This window comes from Scyliorhinus torazame, chromosome 10 (assembly GCF_047496885.1).
Source record: "Scyliorhinus torazame isolate Kashiwa2021f chromosome 10, sScyTor2.1, whole genome shotgun sequence".
In the NCBI taxonomy this organism is placed as follows: domain Eukaryota; kingdom Metazoa; phylum Chordata; class Chondrichthyes; order Carcharhiniformes; family Scyliorhinidae; genus Scyliorhinus; species Scyliorhinus torazame.
Genome location: NC_092716.1, coordinates 225,906,212 through 225,926,171, shown reverse-complemented (window position 1 = coordinate 225,926,171; position 19,960 = coordinate 225,906,212). Strand labels below are relative to the sequence as shown.

The 19,960-nt window shown below is 46.9% G+C and overlaps 1 protein-coding gene and 1 pseudogene across 12 annotated transcripts in view; one reads left to right on the top strand and one right to left on the bottom strand.

Annotated features, from left to right (window-relative positions):
• The first annotated feature begins 956 nt into the window (after window positions 1-956).
• scube2 (signal peptide, CUB domain, EGF-like 2) overlaps window positions 957-19,960 on the top strand; it is a 239,031-nt gene continuing 220,027 nt past the window's right edge. For 11 of the 12 annotated variants that reach the window (XM_072466498.1, XM_072466495.1, XM_072466497.1 and 8 more), the window contains exons 1-3: window positions 957-1,097; window positions 2,326-2,448; window positions 19,478-19,603. In XM_072466498.1, the coding sequence (XP_072322599.1) occupies window positions 1,010-1,097; window positions 2,326-2,448; window positions 19,478-19,603 (337 nt within the window). In that variant the 5' untranslated portion in view covers window positions 957-1,009. Of the gene's footprint in view, window positions 1,098-1,157; window positions 1,313-2,325; window positions 2,449-19,477; window positions 19,604-19,960 lie in introns of those variants that run through there. The other variant, XM_072466499.1, reaches the window with a different exon arrangement.
• On the bottom strand, window positions 4,572-5,047 carry LOC140384927 (10 kDa heat shock protein, mitochondrial pseudogene; annotated as a pseudogene).

Here is a 19,960-nt window from a genome sequence, read left to right as displayed (position 1 = left end):
TGGATTGGCCATGATAAATTGCCCTTAGTGTCCAAAATTGCCCTTGGCGTTGGGTGGGGTTACTGGGTTATGGGGATAGGGTGGAGGTGTTGACCTTGGGCAGGGTGCTCTTTCCAAGAGCCGGTGCAGACTCGATGGGCCGAATGGCCTCCTTCTGCACTGTAAATTCTATGATAATCTATGAGTGTGGAGAGATCTATTGGAGTTTGTGTCCTGATGACTGATGGTAGTTAAGTGGGTATCAATGGTTATGTCTGAAAAGAAAGTAGGGGTGTCGTGTCTTTGAGGCCCACAGTTGTGAACTTCAAATTGCAAATTTATTTGCACCGCGGTTAGTTACGGGACGCTGCTTCCAAATTTCTAGACCCACAATGTTGGGGCTTTATATTCAAAAGACCTGCTGTGGTTAGCAGGGGCAGGACTCCAGAATTGTAGCAGAACTAAGCAGTTTTGTTACAGAGGCAATTTCAGATTGCTGCAATAAGTAAAAATGAGGGCAAAGACAAGTGTGAGAGAGAAAGAAGGACATTGAATGAGAACTGAAATGCAGAAATTAGGGTGAACGGAAATAATATGGACAAAGAGCTACGTCTACTGGTGTGAGAGACCAGAAGAAGGCAAAGGTTAAAATGGAAAGTGCAAATAATGTTAAAAAAAATTATCCCATAAAGCGACTAGAGGAACGAGAAACCACAATGTGAGGCTTGCTTATTTGTAAAAGCAATTGCAGATGAACTGCAACAGGCACGGAAATTAGATCTGCAGACTATGCTGCAGAGAAGGCAGTATCAGTAGTGTTGACAGGTCTGCTGGCAGATAATTAAATTAGGTATTCTAATTAGTGGTGAAGTTAGTCAGGCCGAGATCAGTCTGTTACTCTAATGACGTCACAGGCTAAAGGGCAGGCATAACAAACAATCCGCCGAATCCATCAGCCAGTCAGGACAACCCTGCTTCTCAGTTCAAACGTGTCTTTGCAAAGAGACACTAAGGCTCGGATCATATCATCATGGGGGCTGTTTGTTTTGCATGGCACTTTTGTTTGTTTTTCCTCTTGTTAAACACTCGTGAAAGCTCCACAAGTGCTGGAATTCTCGGTAGGTTTGCAGTCACTAGTGTGAAATTCCTGCTTCACTTCACTCCTTAACACGGAAAGAACTGCATTTGGTTTAGTCTTTTCTGTGGATGAAGACAATTCTTCCTGCAATATCAGAGTTAAAATTTTGTTTCACTATTTCGGTTTCTCATTTCGTTTCCAAGCCTCATTTAAAAATGTAACTACATTCCATTATAGGCTGCTTTACAAGACATGGTAATTTTAAGAATCTAAACTGTTGAGATATTTTTGTCAAGCTGTGTGATTGTTTAAAAATACTTCTCCAGTTGCCGTGAGCAGATTAAAGTTGACCAAGGCAGTGCTGTATCAAAGGTTTGTTGGAATAATGTCCTGCAAGGTAAAAAACGTGAATCTTTGTCGTAAGAAATGAATGGAAGTACTGCTATTTGCAAATTGCCAGCATATTTCCCAATTGATTTGTGCTATTAAAACAATATTTGAAATGATCAGTGTTGCATTGAATAATGTGAAATCTGAGAGACTATTGAGGACTGTTCAGCTGTGTGTGAAGTTTTACCTTTTGATATGGTTTATGTGATATACAAAGGGGTTAATGATGGTCTCAAAGAATTTACATCTGTAACTCAGCATTTTAGTTAGATTTGTGTCGGACTAGATGATCATTTGGTAAATCCTAATGGATACATTAAAACACATTGTAGGTCCGATATTAGGCATTAACTTGGCGAATTATTGGTTTGTGTTGTTTCTTTTTGTGTCCTGACATTTTAATTGCAAATTTAAACGTTCCTCAGACGAATGTACTTTTTACAGTGCTTCGACAGCGACAGTCTCTTTTCTATTCCGTCTTTCACTTGGTATTGTCGGTGGCTCTTAATTGTGGTTTTGTATTTTGTCGTGGAATTGCTTGGTCCTTTAACGGATTTCTTTATCTGATTGAAACACATGTCCCTTATTAATAATTTTTTGGTGTTGAACATTGGAAAGACAGAGGCAATTACCTGAGAACATTTTGTTACCTCACTGAGATTGTTTTTCTTAATGGATTTCCAGCTCTGCTAACCTTGCTTTATACTTTCGAGGTTAATCAGAAACAGGTCACAAGTGCGTTTCTTCACATTTTAAGTACAAACCAAAGATTTTTCGTTGTTGAATCAAAATGTGGAACTGACACGTAATTACTGTTTTTCCCTGGAGCTTGTTCAGCTTCTGTTTTGTCACTCTGTACCTCCCTGTTTGTTTTACAGATGTTGATGAGTGTACAGAAGGAACTGATGACTGTCACATCGACGCAATCTGTCAGAATACATATATGTCGTATAAATGCACTTGCAAACCGGGCGATAAAGGCGATGGAAAAAAATGCGAAGGTGATCATAACCTGCTTTTACCAGTATTTATTACTGAAGCAAAATTGGGGAAAATATTTCCATAATCAGGCAAGCTATAATCTGCAAAATAAGATTTTTAAAAAATAGTGTATTTCTTTGTTTTATAGGATAAAGATAATATGAATTTTTCTAGGTGCCATTCAAGCTTAAAATTGAGTTCGTTTTCTATGTTTACTGCGTATATTCAATCAAAATCAAAACCTATTTAGTGCATACCCAGTTTCAAACATTGTCATTCCACAGAATCCATCATTCACTTTTAATAATAAATAATAACATTTAACTGTTTTCCATGCAGAATTCCATACTACATTAGCTGCAAATTTTAAAAAAACCATAAACTCTTTGAACACTGAACAGTATCTGATCATTTTTTAAATTTATGGCCCATTTTTGCTGTGTTGAGTTCATAACTAATCTGAGATTCTGGACAGTTCATGCTATAATCTTCTAAAATAACAAAATGAAAGTGGCTGACTCCTGCTGTGGTACAGTTCCAGTTCACTAAAACCCCCTCTACTCCTTACTTAAGTGGGCATTCTTGATCTGTGAATCCAGATAGGGAGTGCCGGTATGCTCGTTGACCACAAGGGATTGTAGCATTGAAGACGGACATGAAGCTGCTTACTTGTGTATGTGTCTCTTCCCAGCAGGGTCACTGATTAGCAGTCAAGAACAGTAACTGATTTCCCCAAATCCAGAGACACACTGACACTAGTGGCGTTGCAGCTGATTATTGACAGCAACTTACTCAGCACACGCCAGAAAATGGATTTGGAACCTCCCCGGTGCATGTGGTTTAGTTACTACACTGCATAGTGTGTTTACACAATAAGCCACCGATGTTGGTGTATTAAGTGACTTTTTGTGACATTAGTGAATTGTAAGTTTTACCTCAAAAAGGTAGCTTTTGCTTAGAAGACGATACTTGTTTGCATGAGTCTTCACAATCATTTGAGATGCAATATGGCAAATTGAAAGTAATGACGCATTAAAGAAGTTCTGCAAAATAACCGCAATATTTTTCAATTTGGGTAAAGAAATCAAAGATTTAGGATGTACCAGAAATTTTGGGGAATGCAATAAGCACACTGGTTCTACATTTATGTACTTTGTGATATTGCAAAGCCGGACCTCTAACATGAATGTGCGAGATTATTGTCAGTTCATAACTGCTTAACTGGATAGCCAGGAAAGCTAATATTTAAAGTTGGTGCAGCTTTAGTGCTGTAAGAAATTCAGGAAATAGGATTCACGCAACTCCATTTTTGGAATCATTTTTACACTCTAAAGGCATGTTAGAAAGCTCTCAGTTGATCTGTGAACCACACAGTGTATAACTGATTCAGTCTGGTTATTGGTAGCATTGATTCAACATCTGCTGTATAATCCTTGATTCAACATCTGCTGTATAATCCTTGGGCTAGAGAAGGACATTATTATTTAGAATTCTGTCTCACTGATGAGAATTATGTAGAACTTTAAACAGAGAAACAGATAATTTGGTTCAACATATATCCATGTGGTGTTTATGTTTCACATAAACTTCCTGTCACCTTACTTTACCTCACTTTATCTAAACATCTGTCTGTTCAGTTCCACTTCTGTAAAGACAGATGAGTTCATGTAGCAGTCTGTTGTATTCCAGTAGCTAGCATGCAGATTACAGGTTCTCTATTACAATCCCTGGGTCATGCATTAATTTCTTTAGATATCTGATAAAGTAAAGATGCACTGTAGGATGCAACATTAGAACCATAGAATTCCTACAGTGCAGAAGGAGGCCATTCGGCCTATAGAGTCTGCACCAACCCTCTGATAGCACACCCTACCTAGGCCATTTCCCTGTACCTTTCCCATAATCCCACCTAACCTACACTGGGAGGAAATCCACGCAGGAAAATACCAACTCCACACAGACAGTCGCCCAAGGCTGGAATTGAATCCAGGTCCCTGCCGCTGTGAGGCAGCAGTGTTAACCACTGTGTCACACATTGATTGCTAAATTCTGAAAGTGTGCATATGAAGGTCTTGAATGATGGGGCTCACTGCTCTTCTTTGCTCTTCCTCTTCTTTTTTTTCTTCTTTTTTTGGGGGGGTTTAACAATGAATTTATTGTACCAAAGCTCAAAAAATGGTATTTACAGGCTGAGACAAATAGACAGGTACTTCACGGAATCATCAGTTTCTTAAAACTGAGAGCAACATTCAAAATTTATGCTGTGTATTTTCCAAGAATATCTCCATCTCTAAACAAGTAGTAATCCTTATCTTCCAAGACAACTTTAGTCCCTCCATATTCTGGGAGTAGAACTGTTTCACCAACTTGCACATTAACTGGGTGGACGTCACCATTCTTTACTCGGCTGTCAGGTCCAACCGCTACAACTGTTGCTTGAAATACTTTCCCCTGGGATTTTTCTGGAAGCATGATGCCGCCTTTTGTTACCGTTTCTGCTGCAACCCTTTCCACCAAAACACGATCGAAGAGGGGTAGAAATCGTTTGAACGCCTGACCTGCCATGCCTGCTACCGCCTGTAGAAAGTGCTGGAAATGAGGCGAGCTTCCTGCAGCAGAGAGAGACGGGAAGCGCTCTTTCTCTTCTAACAAGCAGCCCTTTGGCAATCACTGTGTTAACTCCTGCAGGAAGAGGCCCTCGGTTGGGGTGTTGTGGGTTGGTCATACCCCAATGTCGGTCAGGATATTTGGGCGAAAAGGGAAAAGAAGAGAAATTTGGGAGAGAAAATTGAAGGAAAGAAATGCATCCTTCCTCTGATGGGGAATGCACAAACACCTTTCAATTCCAAAACTTCCCTTACCAATCAAGAATTATTCTTTGACCTTAGATTGTGTTACTTAAACTAATTCCGCTCTGTATTCTAAAGTGGACTCTGGAATCTTAGCAATATCATGGAATCATAGAATTTACAGTGTAGAAGGAGGCTATTCGGCCCATCGAGTTTGCACCAGCCCTTGGAAAGAGCACCCTACTTAAGCCCGTGCCGCCACCCTATCCCCATTACCCAGCAACCCCACTTAACCTTTTGGACACTAAGGGTCAATTTAGCATAGCCAGTCCACCTAACCTGCACATCTTTGGACTGTGGGAGGAAACCAGAGCACCCGGAGGAAACCCACACAGACACAGGGAGAAAGTGCAAACTCCACACAGTCACCCGAGGCCGGAATCGAGAATTGAACCCGAGTCCCTGGAGCTGTGAGGTAGCAGTGCTTATGCATTGAATATAATTACATGATACAGAATAATACTCCAATCAATATAAAACCACTTGCGTTCACACCATGGGACGCTAATTAGTTTAATAATTTAAAGGCATAATTCCTATAGGTTTATTAAATTTTGTGCATTTCCTGCCGTAGTAGGGTAGATAGCATGCTCCCAAAAGCATGAACTTGAAGTGATACTTAGTTTTATTTTCCTGAATGCCGTGGTGTTTGATAGACTTAGCATGTTTCTATATCTCTGCATGCTGTGCATTTGTAGGGCATCATACCTCAATGTTATATAATCACAACTTAAACATGTCTGTGGAGCACAAAGATCATGTTGATAGACCAAGCAATGGCTGGCTGTTGTCCATTGAGTGAACAACGTTTAAAAACATTTTTTTAAAAACCCTTTTCTGAGTTACCAAGCCAGGGCTCAGAGTGTGGGTCAAGGGCGAACCCCTAATCCAGCTCCTCACCTGCTCCAAAAAAACTAATTCAAATTGAATCCAATTCATGGTCCCCACAAGAGAGACATACCAGATCTGAACCAAAGGCTCAATCTACAGACACTTGATCTTAGCCAAAAGGCCGAGAAGTGATTAAGTGAACAAAGTTGATTGGTACCTTTTCCCCACCCAATAGCAGATTTAATTAATGAGGGAAGCATACTTACAAAAACTGACCAATCGATGAAGATCTTTTCCAAAGTGAATTTGGCCTCGATGTTTCACTCTGATCCGTTGTGTCATATACCACTGAGAATACCTAATCTATAAATGTCATCCTTTTTTTCTTTTTAAAAAAAAATTTAGAGTAATCAATTCATTTTTTCCATTTAAGGGGCAATTTAGCTTGGCCAATCCACCTAACCTGCACATCTTTGGGTTGTGGGGGCGAAACCCACGGAAACACGGGGAGAATGTGCAAACTCCACACGGATAGTGACCCAGTGCCAGGATCGAACCTGGGACCTCGGCGCCGTGAGGCAGCAGTGCTAACTACTGAGCCACCGTGCTGCCCTATAAATGTCATTCTTTAACAAAAATTGAAAAATCTACTGATTGGCTGAACAAACCTTATACCTACTGTGTTCCACATAGCAAGCCCATCTCTTTGAGATGAGCTAGCAAACTTTTCTCCAATTTATTTCCAGGAGTTATGTGTGTCCTCAATGTTTCTGGCATCTCTTGAAACCACCAGTGCCTCTCTCTCTAACATTAAGCAGACGTGGTTTGGGCCCGACCTTTCCAGTTAGCCTAAAGTAACTCAGACTACCGCCCTCATGAGTTTGACTCCAGATATTGGTTCCTCAGTGGACCAAGCCAAAGGGCATTCTGTCATCAAATATTAAAATTTTGGACTTCCGGTGGCATTATGTAGGGGGAAACGTGCACGAGGCGGCTCCTGCTAGAGTGCTGCACTTTTAGCTTTTTTTGTTTGGTTCCAGGTGATATTTTCTTTTAAAATCCCACATATTTAATGGGATAAGGTACTTGCATAGGTGAAATGCCTAGAAAACTCAGGGGAAAAAAGGCTGAAAATAGAAGTTTGTCAACAAATTCAGAGACCTCTTGCGGCTTGTCAGGAGAAAAGATGTCGGAGGCAGCATCTGGGACTCCGGCCCACTCCACTAACAGCTGGGATGCTTATGAACACCTTGGTGACAGAATTTGACAAACACTGGAGGCTTTTGTTGGGGACCTCCGCAAATCGATGAAAGAGGCCTTGGCTCCCATTTGCTTGACGTTGGAGAGGACTAATGAAACGGCACATAGAACCACGTTACAAGGCATGGAGGTGGCACTTTCGAGGTATAGTGACCAGATTGCTTCTCTGGAAGTGGAGTTTTCTCTGGTGGCCGATGCTATTGAAGCTCTGAAGGCCAAAGTGAATGATTTGGTGAATTGTTCCAGGAGGCAAAACGCCCAAATTGTGGGGCTGTCAGAGGGAATGGAAGGCCCAATTCCCACAGAGTATTTTGCAAAGATGTTTGGGAAGATGGTGGGAGATGGTAGACTCAGGTTCCCTCCTGAGCTGGAACGTGTCCACCGGACTCTTCGACAGAAGCCTTGTCCTGGTGAACTTCCGCGGCCTGTAATTGTGATGTTTCACATCTTCTAAGAAAAAGAGCGGGTCCTGAGACAGGTGAGGAAGCATCGTGACTACAAATGGGAAGGCCATGCTATCAGACATCGCAAAGAAGTGGGTCGCGATTAAGAGCCAGTTTTGAGGGAAAAGACTATTTATTTGATGTGCTAGGGAAGGTGAATTCCGCATGGGCTGGGCGCAAGATGATTGAGGTTTTAGGATATTGGGGATGGGCATGTTGATATGTGGAATTGTTGGGGATCCTTGTTCATGTTTGCATTTTTGCTGTTCTTGTTGGAGTTGAATGTTTTATAAGTTGGGCTTGGCGCTGGAGTTTAGTTTCGTGTGGGTTTTTGATCTAACTGTTGTGAAAATATATAACTCCCTGTTGGAGTACTGTGTTTTACTGTGTTTTTATACTTTGTGTTTTGTTCTTCTGTAAGCATTTTTCTTCACTCTGGTTGGGAGCCGCCCTGCTAGCTGAAGAGTTAGTTAACGGGAGTAGTAGATCATAGAATTCACAGTGCAGAAGGAGGCCATTCAGCCCATCGAGTCTGCATCAGCCCTTACAAAGAACACCCTACTCAAGCCCACGTCTTTACCCTATCCCAGTAACCCCCACGTAACCTTTTTTGGACACTAAGGGCAATTTAGCGTGGCCAATCCACCTAACCCGCACATCTTTGGACTGTGGGAGGAAACCGGCCCACCCGGAGGAAACCCACGCAGACACGGGGAGAACGTCCAGACTCCGCACGTCCCAGATGGGAATCGGACCTGGGACCCTGGTGCTGTGAAGCAACTGTACTAACCACTATGCTATTGTGCTGAGGGGTTGACTGCAGCTTATTATAGTTCTGCTTTAGATAATGAGCTTAGTGTTTTTGTTCTGTTTGGGGTTAGATTTACTAGGAGTAGGTTTTACGTGTTTATATTTGCCTTGTTGTTTTCTGTGTGCGTATTTGGGTGTAGTAGTGTCTGAGGGCAAGGACGAGCGGGGGTTGGGTGGGGAATAGGGGTAGCTTGCCAACAGTGACTGCATATTTTTCTTTGTTTAATCTTGTTAGTGGGTTTGGCAGCCATCTTGGGTGGGCCTCTGTACTTTCTTTTTTTTCAAAAATAATTTTTATTAAAGGTTTTCATAAAATATCAATAACAAAATGAGAAAGAAAAAAGAACCCAACAGGGTTAAGTACAAAACACAATCTAAAAAAGCAAACCCCCAAACCCCTCACCCCTGTACATAAATAATAAATTAACATTAACACCCCGACTTAACACAACAGGTGTATACACCCCCTCAGACCCTCCAGTGTAAATAAGAAAAACAAAAATAAAGTAAACCCCCCCCGCCCCCGCAGCTGCTGCTGCCATTGACCAATGTCTATCGTTCTGCCAGAAAGTCTAAGAACGGTTGCCACCGCCTAAGGAACCCTTGTACCGACCCTCTCAAGGCGAATTTCACCCTCTCCAATTTAATGGACCCTGCCATATCGCTGATCCAGGATTCCACGCTTGGGGGCCTTGCATCTTTCCACTGAAGGAGAATCCTTCGCCGGGCTACCAGGGACGCAAAGGCCAGAATTCCGGCCTCTTTCGCCTCCTGCACTCCCGGCTCCTCTGCCACCCCAAATATTGCGAGCCCCCAGCCCGGTCTGACCCTGGATCCTACCACCCTCGACACCGTCCTCGTTACGCCCTTCCAAAATTCCTCCAGCGCTGGGCATGCCCAGAACATATGGGTGTGATTTGCTGGGCTCCCTGAGCACCTAACACACCTGTCCTCACCCCCAAAGAACCGGCTCATCCTTGTCCCGGTCATGTGTGCCCTGTGCAGCACCTTAAACTGTATGAGGCTGAGCCTCGCGCACGAAGGGGAAGAATTCACCCTCCCTAGGGCATCTGCCCACGTCCCCTCTTCGATCTCCTCTCCCAACTCCTCCTCCCACTTATCTTTCGACTCCACCGCTGAGGCCTCCTCCTCCTCCTGCATCACCTGGTAAGTTTCCAAGATCTTGCCCACTCCCACCCACCCCCCCCGAGAGCACCCTGTCCTGTACTGTGTGCGGCAGTAGCCGCAGGAATTCCACCACTTGCCGCCTGGCAAACGCCCTTACCTGAAAGTACCTGAAGGTGTTCCCCGGGGGGAGCCCGTACTTCTCCTCCAGCTCACCCAAGCTCGCGAACTTCCCGTCCACTAACAGGTCCCCCAACTTTCGTATCCCTGCCCGGTGCCACCCCAAAAATCCTCCACCTGTTCTTCCTGGGGCATACTGGTGGTTCCCCCGTAATGGGGTCCACGCCGAGGCCCCAACTTCCCCCCCTATGCCGCCTCCACTGCCCCCAAATTTGGAGGGAGCGGCAGCGGCGCCGTTGCCAGCAACCCCAGACTTGTACCCACACAGGACGCCGTCTCCAGCCTCTTCAATGCAGCCCCCTCCCCCTCCATCACCCACTTGCGCACCATCGTCGCATTGGCGGCCCAGTAGTATCCACAGAGGTTGGGCAGTGGCAGCCCCCCCTATCTCTACTCCGCTCCAGGAACACCCTTCTCACCCTCGGAGTCCCTCGCGCCCACACAAACCCCATTATACTCCTGTTAACCCGCCTGAAAAAAGCCTTCGGGATAAACACTGGGAGGCACTGGAACAGGATCAAAAACCTTTGGAGCACCGTCATTTTGATTGACTGCACCCTACCCGCCAAGGACAGCGGCAACGCGTCCCACCTCTTGAACTCCTCCTCCATTTGCTCCACCAGCCTTGTAAAGTTAAGCCTATGCAGGGCCCCCCAGCTCCTGGCCACCTGGACCCCCAAATATCTGAAGCTCCTCTCCGCCCTTTTTAGTGGGAGCTCGCCAATCCCCCTCTCCTGGTCCCCTAGCTGAACTACGAACAGCTCGCTCTTCCCCATATTGAGCTTGTACCCCGAAAAGTCCCCGATTTCCCTAAGGGTCCTCATTACCTCTGGCATTCCTCCCACCGGGTCCGCCACATACAGCAGCAGGTCGTCCGCATAAAGCGACACCCTATGCTCCTCCCCACGCCGCACCAACCCCCTCCAGTTCCTCGACTCTCTCAGTGCCATAGCCAGGGGTTCAATCGCCAGTGCGAAGAGCAGGGGGGACAGGGGACACCCCTGTCTCGTCCCTCAGTGCAACCGAAAGTACTCGGACCTCCTCCTATTTGTGGCCACACTCGCCATCGGGACCTCATACAACAGCCTAACCCACCTGACAAACCCCTCCCCAAACCCGAACCTCTTCACCTCCCACAGGTACCCCCACTCTATCCTATCGAAGGCTTTCTCAGCATCCATCGCCACCACTATCTCCGCCTCCCCCTCTCTCGCCGGCATCATGATAACGTTCAAAAGCCTCCGCACATTCGCGTTCAACTGTCTCCCCTTCACAAACCCCGTCTGGTCTTCATGGATGATCTGCGGCACACAATCCTCAATCCTCGTGGCTAAGACCTTCGCCAGCACCTTGGCATCTACATTTAGCAAGGAAATCGGTCTGTAAGACCCACATTGCAGGGGATCCTTGTCCCGCTTCAGGATCAAGGAGATCAGTGTCCGGGACATCGTCGGGGGTGAAGCCCCCCCCCTCCCTTGCCTCATTAAAGGTCCTAACTAACAGCGGGCCCAACAGGTCCATATATTTTTTTATAGAATTCGACCGGGAAACCGTCCGGCCCTGGTGCCTTCCCCGCCTGCATGGTTCCTATCCCTTTGACCAGCTCATCTCGCCCAATCGGGGCCCCCAGTCCCGCCACCAGTCCCTCTTCCACCTTTGGAAACCTCAATTGGTCCAGGAAACAGCCCATCCCTCCCTCCTCCCGTGGGGGCTCGGATCGGTACAATTCCTCGTAGAAGTCCCTGAAGACTCCATTGATGCCAACCCAACTCCGCACCACACTCCCTCCCCTGTCCTTAACTCCCCCGATCTCCCTAGCTGCGTCCCGCTTCCGAAGCTGATGCGCCAGCATCCGGCTTGCCTTTTCCCCATACTCGTAGACCGCCCCTGGGCCTTCCTCCACTGCACCTCTGCCTTCCTGGTGGTCACCAGGTCGAATTCGGCCTGGAGGCTGCGCCTCTTCCTCAACAATCCTTCCTCAGGTTCTTCCGCATACCTCCTGTCTACCCTCACCATCTCCCCCACCAGCCTCTCCCTCTCCCCCCCCCGCTCCCTCCGCTCCTTGTGGGCCCTAATGGAGATCAGCTCTCCCCTCACCACAGCCTTCAGTGCCTCCCATACCATCCCCAGTCGGACCTCCCCATTGTCGTTGGTCTCCAAGTACCTCTCTATACTTCCTCGGACCCGCTCGCTCACCTCCTTGTCCGCCAACAGCCCCACCTACAAGCGCCACAACGGGCGCTGGTCCCTCTCCTCCCCATCTCCAAGTCCACCCAATGCGGGGCGTGGTCCGAAATGGCAATTGCCGAATACTCAGTATCCTCTACTCTCGCTATCAGCGCCCTACTCAAAATGAAAAAGTCGATTTGAGAATAAGCCTTATGGACATGTGAGAAGAATGAAAATTCCCTCGCCCCCGGCCTTGCAAATCTCCAAGGGTCCACCCCTCCCATTTGGTCCATAAATCCCCATAACACTCTAGCCGCCGGCGGCTTCCTACCCGTCCTAGACCTGGAGCGATCCAGTGCAGGATCAAACACCGTGTTAAAGTCTCCCCCCATTATCAGGCCCCCCACTTCCAAGTCTGGGATCCGACCCAACATACGCCGCATAAAACCCGCATCGTCCCAGTTCGGAGCATACACATTGACCAGTACCACCCTCTCTCCCTGCAACTTACCACTTACCATTATGTACCTACCGCCATTATCTGCCACAATGCTCGACGCCTCGAATGACACCTTCTTTCCCACCAAGATCGCCACCCCTCGATTTCTGGCATCTAGCCCCGAGTGAAACACCTGACCTACCCACCCTTTCCTCAGTCTTACCTGGTCTGCCACCTTCAGGTGTGTCTCCTGGAGCATAACCACATCCGCCTTAAGCCCCTTCAGGTGCGCGGGCCCGCTTAACCGGCCCATTCAGTCCCCTTACATTCCAGGTTATCAGCCGGATCAGAGGGCTACCCGCCCCCCTCCGACTAGCCATGACCCCTCATCGGCCAGCCACGCGCCCGCACCCCACACCCGCCCCGTTCCCCACAGCGGCATACCCCCGTCTCAACCCCCCCCCCCCCACTCGCCCCAGCTCCTCCTTGACCTTAGCAGCAGCAACTCGATTCTTCCGCCGCCCCACCCCCCCCCCCCCCCCCCCCCCCCCCTCCGGCTAGGACCCATTCTAGCTGGTTTTACTTCCCTCATTGCACTTCCGCAAGTCAGCTGACTCCTGCTGACCCCGGCCAATCCCGCCTCCCCTTCGACTCCTCCCATTGTGTGGCACACCCTCCTTTCCCGCTCCCCATCGACAGGCTCTTCCCCCTCCCCCCTCCGTTCTAAGCGCGGGAAACAATCCTCGCTTCCCCGCCCCCCCCAGTCTTTGGCACGGGAAAAAAGCCCGCGCTCCCCACCCACCAGGCCCCGCCACCAACCAAAACAGTGCCCAACCCGCCCCATCCACCCTCCCCAACCCGAAAGAGAAAAACACACAGAAAAAGAAACCCAAAACAATGCAAAGGCCCCCCCCCCCCGCGAACCAAAAATAGGCATAACATATCCACCGCAGTCCCCAATCGCCCATCCCGACCCTCAGTCTGTGTCCAGCTTCTCGGCCTGAACAAAGGCCCACGCCTCCTCCGGAGACTCAAAATAATGGTGCCGGTCCTTGTAGGTAACCCACAGTTGCGCCGGCTGCAACATGCCAAACTTCACCCCCTTCCTGTGCAGCACCGCCTTCGCTCGATTGTACCCGGCCCTCCTCTTCGTCACCTCCACACTCCAGTCCTGATATATCCGAACCTCCGCGTTCTCCCACCTGCTGCTCCTCTCCTTCTTGGCCCACCTGAGCACACACACTCCCGATCGCCGCACGAGCACTGCCTGCGGAGGCTCGTTAGCTTTGAGCCTCCTCGGCAACACTCTATGGGCCTCTTCCAGCTCCAGGGTCCCCTGGATGGACCCCGCTTCCATCAGAGAGTTCAACATGGTGACCACATAGGCCCCCATGTCCAGCCCCTCCGGGAGGCCCAGAATCCACAGATTCTTCCGCCTCGACCGATTCTCCATCTCCTCGAACCGCTCCTGCCATTTCTTGTGGAGCGTCTCATGCGCCTCCACCTTTACCGCCAGGCCTAAGATCTCGTCCTCATCGTCAGAGATCTTTTGTCGAGCCTCTCGGATCGCCACCCCCTGGGCCGCCTGTGTCTCCAGCAGCTTATCAATAGAAGCCTTCATCGGCTCTAGCAGGTCCGTTTTAATCTCTCTGAGGCAGCGCTGGATACCCTCCTGTTGCTCCTCCGCCCCCTGCCTCCACGCTGCCTGGTCTCCGCCCGCCGCCATTTTGTCCTTCTTCCCTCCCTTCTTCTGTTCCACCACCACCTTTTTTGTCGCCCCGCTCCTAGTTAAAGCCATATACTGACGGGGAGCTTTTATTAACTCCTTCCCACACCGGGAAACGTCGGAAATGTGCCCTTGGGTGCCCTGAAAAGAGCCCAAAAGTCCATTTTTGCGGGAGCCACCGAATGTGCGACTTAGCTCCGCATAGCCGCAACCGGAAGTCTCGAGAGGGAATCCTTTTGGCAGTGTTCGCTTCACCAATCTGCCCCAAAACGTCTGTGAAAACTCCTGAAAAAGGTCTGAGAGTAAGTTCCAGACGGGAGCTGCCGAATGCGCGACCTACTCCTCCATGGCCGCCACCGGAAGCCTCGTCCCCGCTTCTTCAATGGCCTTGGTAGATCTCTTCACAGTTGTTCCCTCTGCTGCTAGAATTCACCTTTATTAGAGGCCCTCAAGTCAGGTTGCAGCTTTTAGCTTGCCCTTCCCCTGCCTGCATGCTGGAAGAGGCTCCTCTCTCCCCTGCAATTACAGACAAATCTTTTACTGTTTCTGCCGGGTCTGGTAACCAAAAGACATAACATTCCTGGGGGACAGTCAGGGGAATGTTACAGTCTTCTTCCCACGCCGGGAAATGTCAAACAAATGCTGTGGGAGCCCTGTAAAAGAGCCCAAAAGTCCATTCCAAGCGGGAGCTACCGAATATGCGACCTAGCTCTGCATAGCCGCACCCGGAAGTCGTCTCTGTACTTTCTATGTAACTATTGGGTAACCACTCTTGGTGGAAATGACTGGCTCCAGATCCGGGGGGGTGGTGGGAGGCCCCAATTTGTTTGGTCACCTGGAATTTCAGGGGCATGAATGGCCCAGTGAAAAGGTTGAGGGTATTTGCTTGCCTTAAAAGTTTAAAATCCGATGTGGCATTTCTGCAAGAGACTCACTTGTGGGTCAGAGACTAGACTAGGCTGCAGAAGGGGTGGGTGGGACAAGTTTTTCAATTGGGCTTTGATGGTAGGGCTTGGGGTGCGGCAATATTCATCAGGCTGCTCCCAATGATGGACGTGTTATTTTTGTCTGTGGATCTTTGGCGGGCAGCTCGGTGGTTCTGGTTGTTGTCTATGTTCCAAGCTGGGATGAAATGGATTTCATTAATAAGTTGCTGGCCTCCATCCCCGATTTGGATTTGCATCAGCTCATTTTGGGTGTTGACTTAAACTGTGTTCTGGAACCAGGCCCAAACCTCAGACTCAATCAGGGGTGGTCAGAACTTTGTTGGTTTTCCTGGAACAGATTGGGGGGTGGGGTTCACCAGGTATACTTGCATACCACATTGACTTTTGTGGTGATAGGTCTCTCCTCCCTTTTGTGGTGGGCTACTTGAAGATTGTGATTTCAGACCATGTCCCACACTCTGTTGATTTGGTACTAAAATCGTATCCCTCCCAGCGTCCACCATGGAGGTTGGATACAGCACTATTAACGGACTAGCGATTTTGTGAACACATATTCACCACCATTGGGGAATATATTAAATTTAATAAAAGTGAGTATCTCACCGACTATGCTGTGGGACGCCCTTAAGGTGGTTATCAGGGGGAGATAATTTTGTACAAAGTGCACATGGTAAAGACAGCGAGGGCGGAGCGGCAGAGGTGGATGGACTCCATTCTTGAGATGGACTACCAGTACTCACTGGCCCCAACCCTGGAATCGCTGGCAAGTAGGAAAAAGCTGCAGACACAGTTTGAATTATTATCACCGGGTAAGGCGGTGGGCCTGCTGTGACATTAGAGGGGTGTATTTTAACAACACAGGAAGAAAGCCTGTCGACTCTTCGCTCACCAGCTGAGACGGCAGGCGACTCGAGTGGCAGCCTGGCTTCCGCCCCGCCTCAGATCGTTGCGGCTATTGAGACATTTTATCGGGATCGCGATAGATCGGAGTTCGGCCATGACTGATTTTTTGGATGGTTATCCATCTCGGCTGTGGAGAGAGAGAGGCGGGAAGAGTTGGAATCCCCTTTGGGCCCAGAGGAAATTATGAAATGCATTAGGTTGATGCAGACGGGTAAAGCTCCCGGTCCTGATGGCTTCCCCATTGAGTTTTATGAGAAGTTTGCGGAACAATTTGTTCCTCTTTTTTAGATATGTTTAACGACTCCTTATTCCAGGGTTTGTTGCCATTACACATGCGCAGGCCTCTATTTCCTTGATCTTTAAGAATCAAGGAAGCGTGGTTTGAACCGACCTATTTTGCTTTTAAATGCGGACGCTAAGTTACTTGCAAAAGTGTGGGAGCCACACTTCCCAGAGGTCATCATGGAAGATCAGACAGACTTTGTCAAGAGTCGGCAATTGTCAAGATCAAGACAGACTTTGTCAAGAGTCGGCAGTTGTCAAGATCAGACAGACTTTGTCAAGATCAGACAGACTTTGTCAAGAGTCGGCAATTATTGGCCAATATACGCCATATATTAAATGTTGTTCTCGCCCCACTCCTCGGTCCCGAACTGGAGGTGATGTTTCCCTAGACATTGAAAAGATGTTTGATAGGGTGGAGTGGGAATATCACTTTGAGATTCTTGGAAGATTTGGATTTGGGCAAAAGTTAATATCCTAGATTTGTTTATTGTATAGGGCCCCTACTGCTAGTGTTCTCACAAATTCTTTGAATTCTGCCTACTTTCTGCAGAATAGAGGCGCGAGGCAGGGACGTCCATTACCTCTGTTCCAGTTTGCTCTGGCAATAGAACCGCTTTCCATAGCGCTGAGATCTTCCAGTAAGTAGAGGGGGATAAATTGGGGAGGGGTGGAGTATAGGGTGTCCTTATACACGATGACCTGCTTCTTTATATTATGGACCCCGTATCCACCATGGATGAGATAACGAATCTGGCTAAGAGCGAAAACTTCCCGGTTAACCCCCCAGGGAGGGGAGCCTATCTGGGGATGTTACCTTTCGTTATCTGGCAATCCAGGTGGCCCACGATTGGGCCTTACTTCATAATATAAATTTTACTAGTCTGGTTAATGGGCGTCAAATCTGGCTTCGAAAAGTGGGACAACCTCCCCAGTCCTTGGAAGGCATCGTTCAGACTATTACGATGAATGTGCTCCGAGATTTTTATTTCTTTTTCAATGTCTCCCCACTTTTCTCCCTAAGACCTTCTTTGTCAGAAGTAACAAAATAATGTCCTCATTTATTTGGGCGTATAAGTCCCCAAGGATCCGTAGGCATTCCTCCAGAGAGATAGGCAATCAGGAGGCTTGCTTTACCTGATTTATTATTTTTACTATTGGGCAGCCAATATTCAGAAGGTACTGGGGTGGTTTAGTGATCCAGGATATATATGGGGGCAAGTGGAGGCGAGTTCCTGTAAGGATTCTAGCCTCGGTACATTAGTAACCGCATCACTGCCATTCTCTCCGGCAAGATTTTCCTCTAACCCGGTGGTGGTGTCCACCCTGAGAATCATGAAGCAGTTCAGACAGCATTTTAAACTTTGCTGGCCCCTATCTGCAATTATCACCTCTTTTTGCCAGCAGGTCTGGACTCGACGTTCAAGTCATGGAAGGGTTTGGAGAGGTTTGGGGACCTCGTGGAGGGAAGGTTTGCCAGCTTTAAGGAGCTGTTGGAGAAATTTCAACTTCCTGGTTCCAATCTGTTTAGATACTTTCAGATTCGTGAATTTTTCGCGAAAAGCTTTTCCCTCTTTTTCCTTGGCACAACCCTCCTTCCTGTTGAAGAGGATTTTGTCTTTGGCTGGGTCTGGTGGGGGAATTGTTTTGTGCATATACAGCCAGATCCAATCAGCGGAGTCGGCTCCGTTAACTGAGGTAAAGGTGAAATGGGAGGGTGAATTGGCTAATATTCTGGATAGTGAGGTATGGAGTGTAGCTCTTCACAGGGTCAACTCCACGTCCTGTGCTCAGCTTGGTCTGGTCCACTTCAAGGTGATACACGGTGCATCTGACCTGGGCGAGGATGAGCAGATTTTTCTCTGGGGTGGAGGACAGGTGTGTGCATTGTTCTCGGGGCTGGTAAAGACATCCATGTGTTCTAGACCTGTCCCAAGTTAATAAGCTTTTGGGTCTCTTTCTTCAACACCATGTCAGCGATACTCAGTCTCGATCTGGATCCATGTCAGCTGATGGCCATTTTTGCCAGGACCTTGGCATCCACATTGATCAGGGAGATTGGCCTGTATGACCCGCAGGATTCTAGGTCCTTGTCCCGCTTCAATATCAGCGAGATGGTGGCTTGCGACATTGTCGGTGGCAGGGTCCCTCTGTCCCTTGCCTCATTAAAAACCCATGTCAGGACCGGTCCCACTATCTCCGAAAACTTCTTGTAAAACTCTACTGGGTATCCATTCGGCCCTGGGGCTTTCCCCGACTGCATGGCCTTTAGGCTGCCCAATTTCTCCTCCACTCTAATCGGGGGCCCCAGCCCGTCCACTAGTCCCCTGCCTACTTTTGGGAAGGTTAGATTACCGTCAGTGTTAAGGGGTTTAGTTTAGTTTGGGGGGTTTAAGTTAATTTGTGCTTTTTGTTGTTTGTTATGTTCTTTGATATTGCAACTTAGGTTAATTGTTTTATATTATTTTGTTCATAATGAAAAATTTTCGATGAACATATTTTTAAAAATAATAAAATATTAGAATTTTGATTCCCAAAAAGTATAAATCTAAAGTGAAGCAAATCTTAATGGTCATCAGAACCACAAATTAATATAATATGAAATGTCACACCGTAAACATTTCTTTATTAGATTTCTTACTTTTTGGTACTTATAAGTGTTCCGCTTGTTTGCATACTCACTAAATGTAGAAAATGTTAGTCTTTCAGTTTTGAAAATGGAGTTTTCAGGTTTGTGTCATCAACAAGATACATTGCTACTCTACTGGATGTATATAATCTTTACAGGTTAGAAAAGAGCAAGTGGTGGAGCAGATTAAATATACAATGGAGGTTAAACTCTTGCCTGAAATGCATTTCCATTGTAATCCGTTGAGCATAGAAGCTGGTTTAAAAGCATCACATTTAAAAATTATATTCATTTAAGCGATGGTTATTTTACGATGAATATAAATGGGATTGTGGGTTTCTAAGTGAGATTAATATGGCTTTAAGTATCTTTGTAACGATTTGCAATTTTTGGCTGTGCTAGTGTCTCATTTTAACAGAAACCATCCATCATCCTGTTTTGTGCCCTATCCTTTAGACATTGATGAATGTGATAATGAACACAATGGAGGCTGCGTACATGAATGCATTAACATTCCAGGAAACTATCGTTGCACTTGCTATGATGGATTCATGTTGGCGCATGATGGACACAATTGTTTGGGTAAGAAGAATGTTTTGCAGTTTATTTGATGTATAGAGAAAGTAAAAATAAAAAAATGTATGGAAATTTGATTTGAAAATTGTATAGCCAAATATCTCAATATTCAAACTATAATTCAATATAAATTTTATAAACCGACAGCATCATTTGAAGTTAGGTTCTGTATCCTTTATACGGTTTTGATACAATGTGTACGAGTAATTAAAAATCTAATGAATTCTCCTCAGCAAACTACTGGGTTAAATATACCAACATCACATTTTAAAATCTGTTTGATTTGTAAAATCTACGTGAGTAAAAATCAAATAATAGTTTGTTTATCTTTCCAAGTGCCTTTTTAAATTGAAAGCCCTTTAA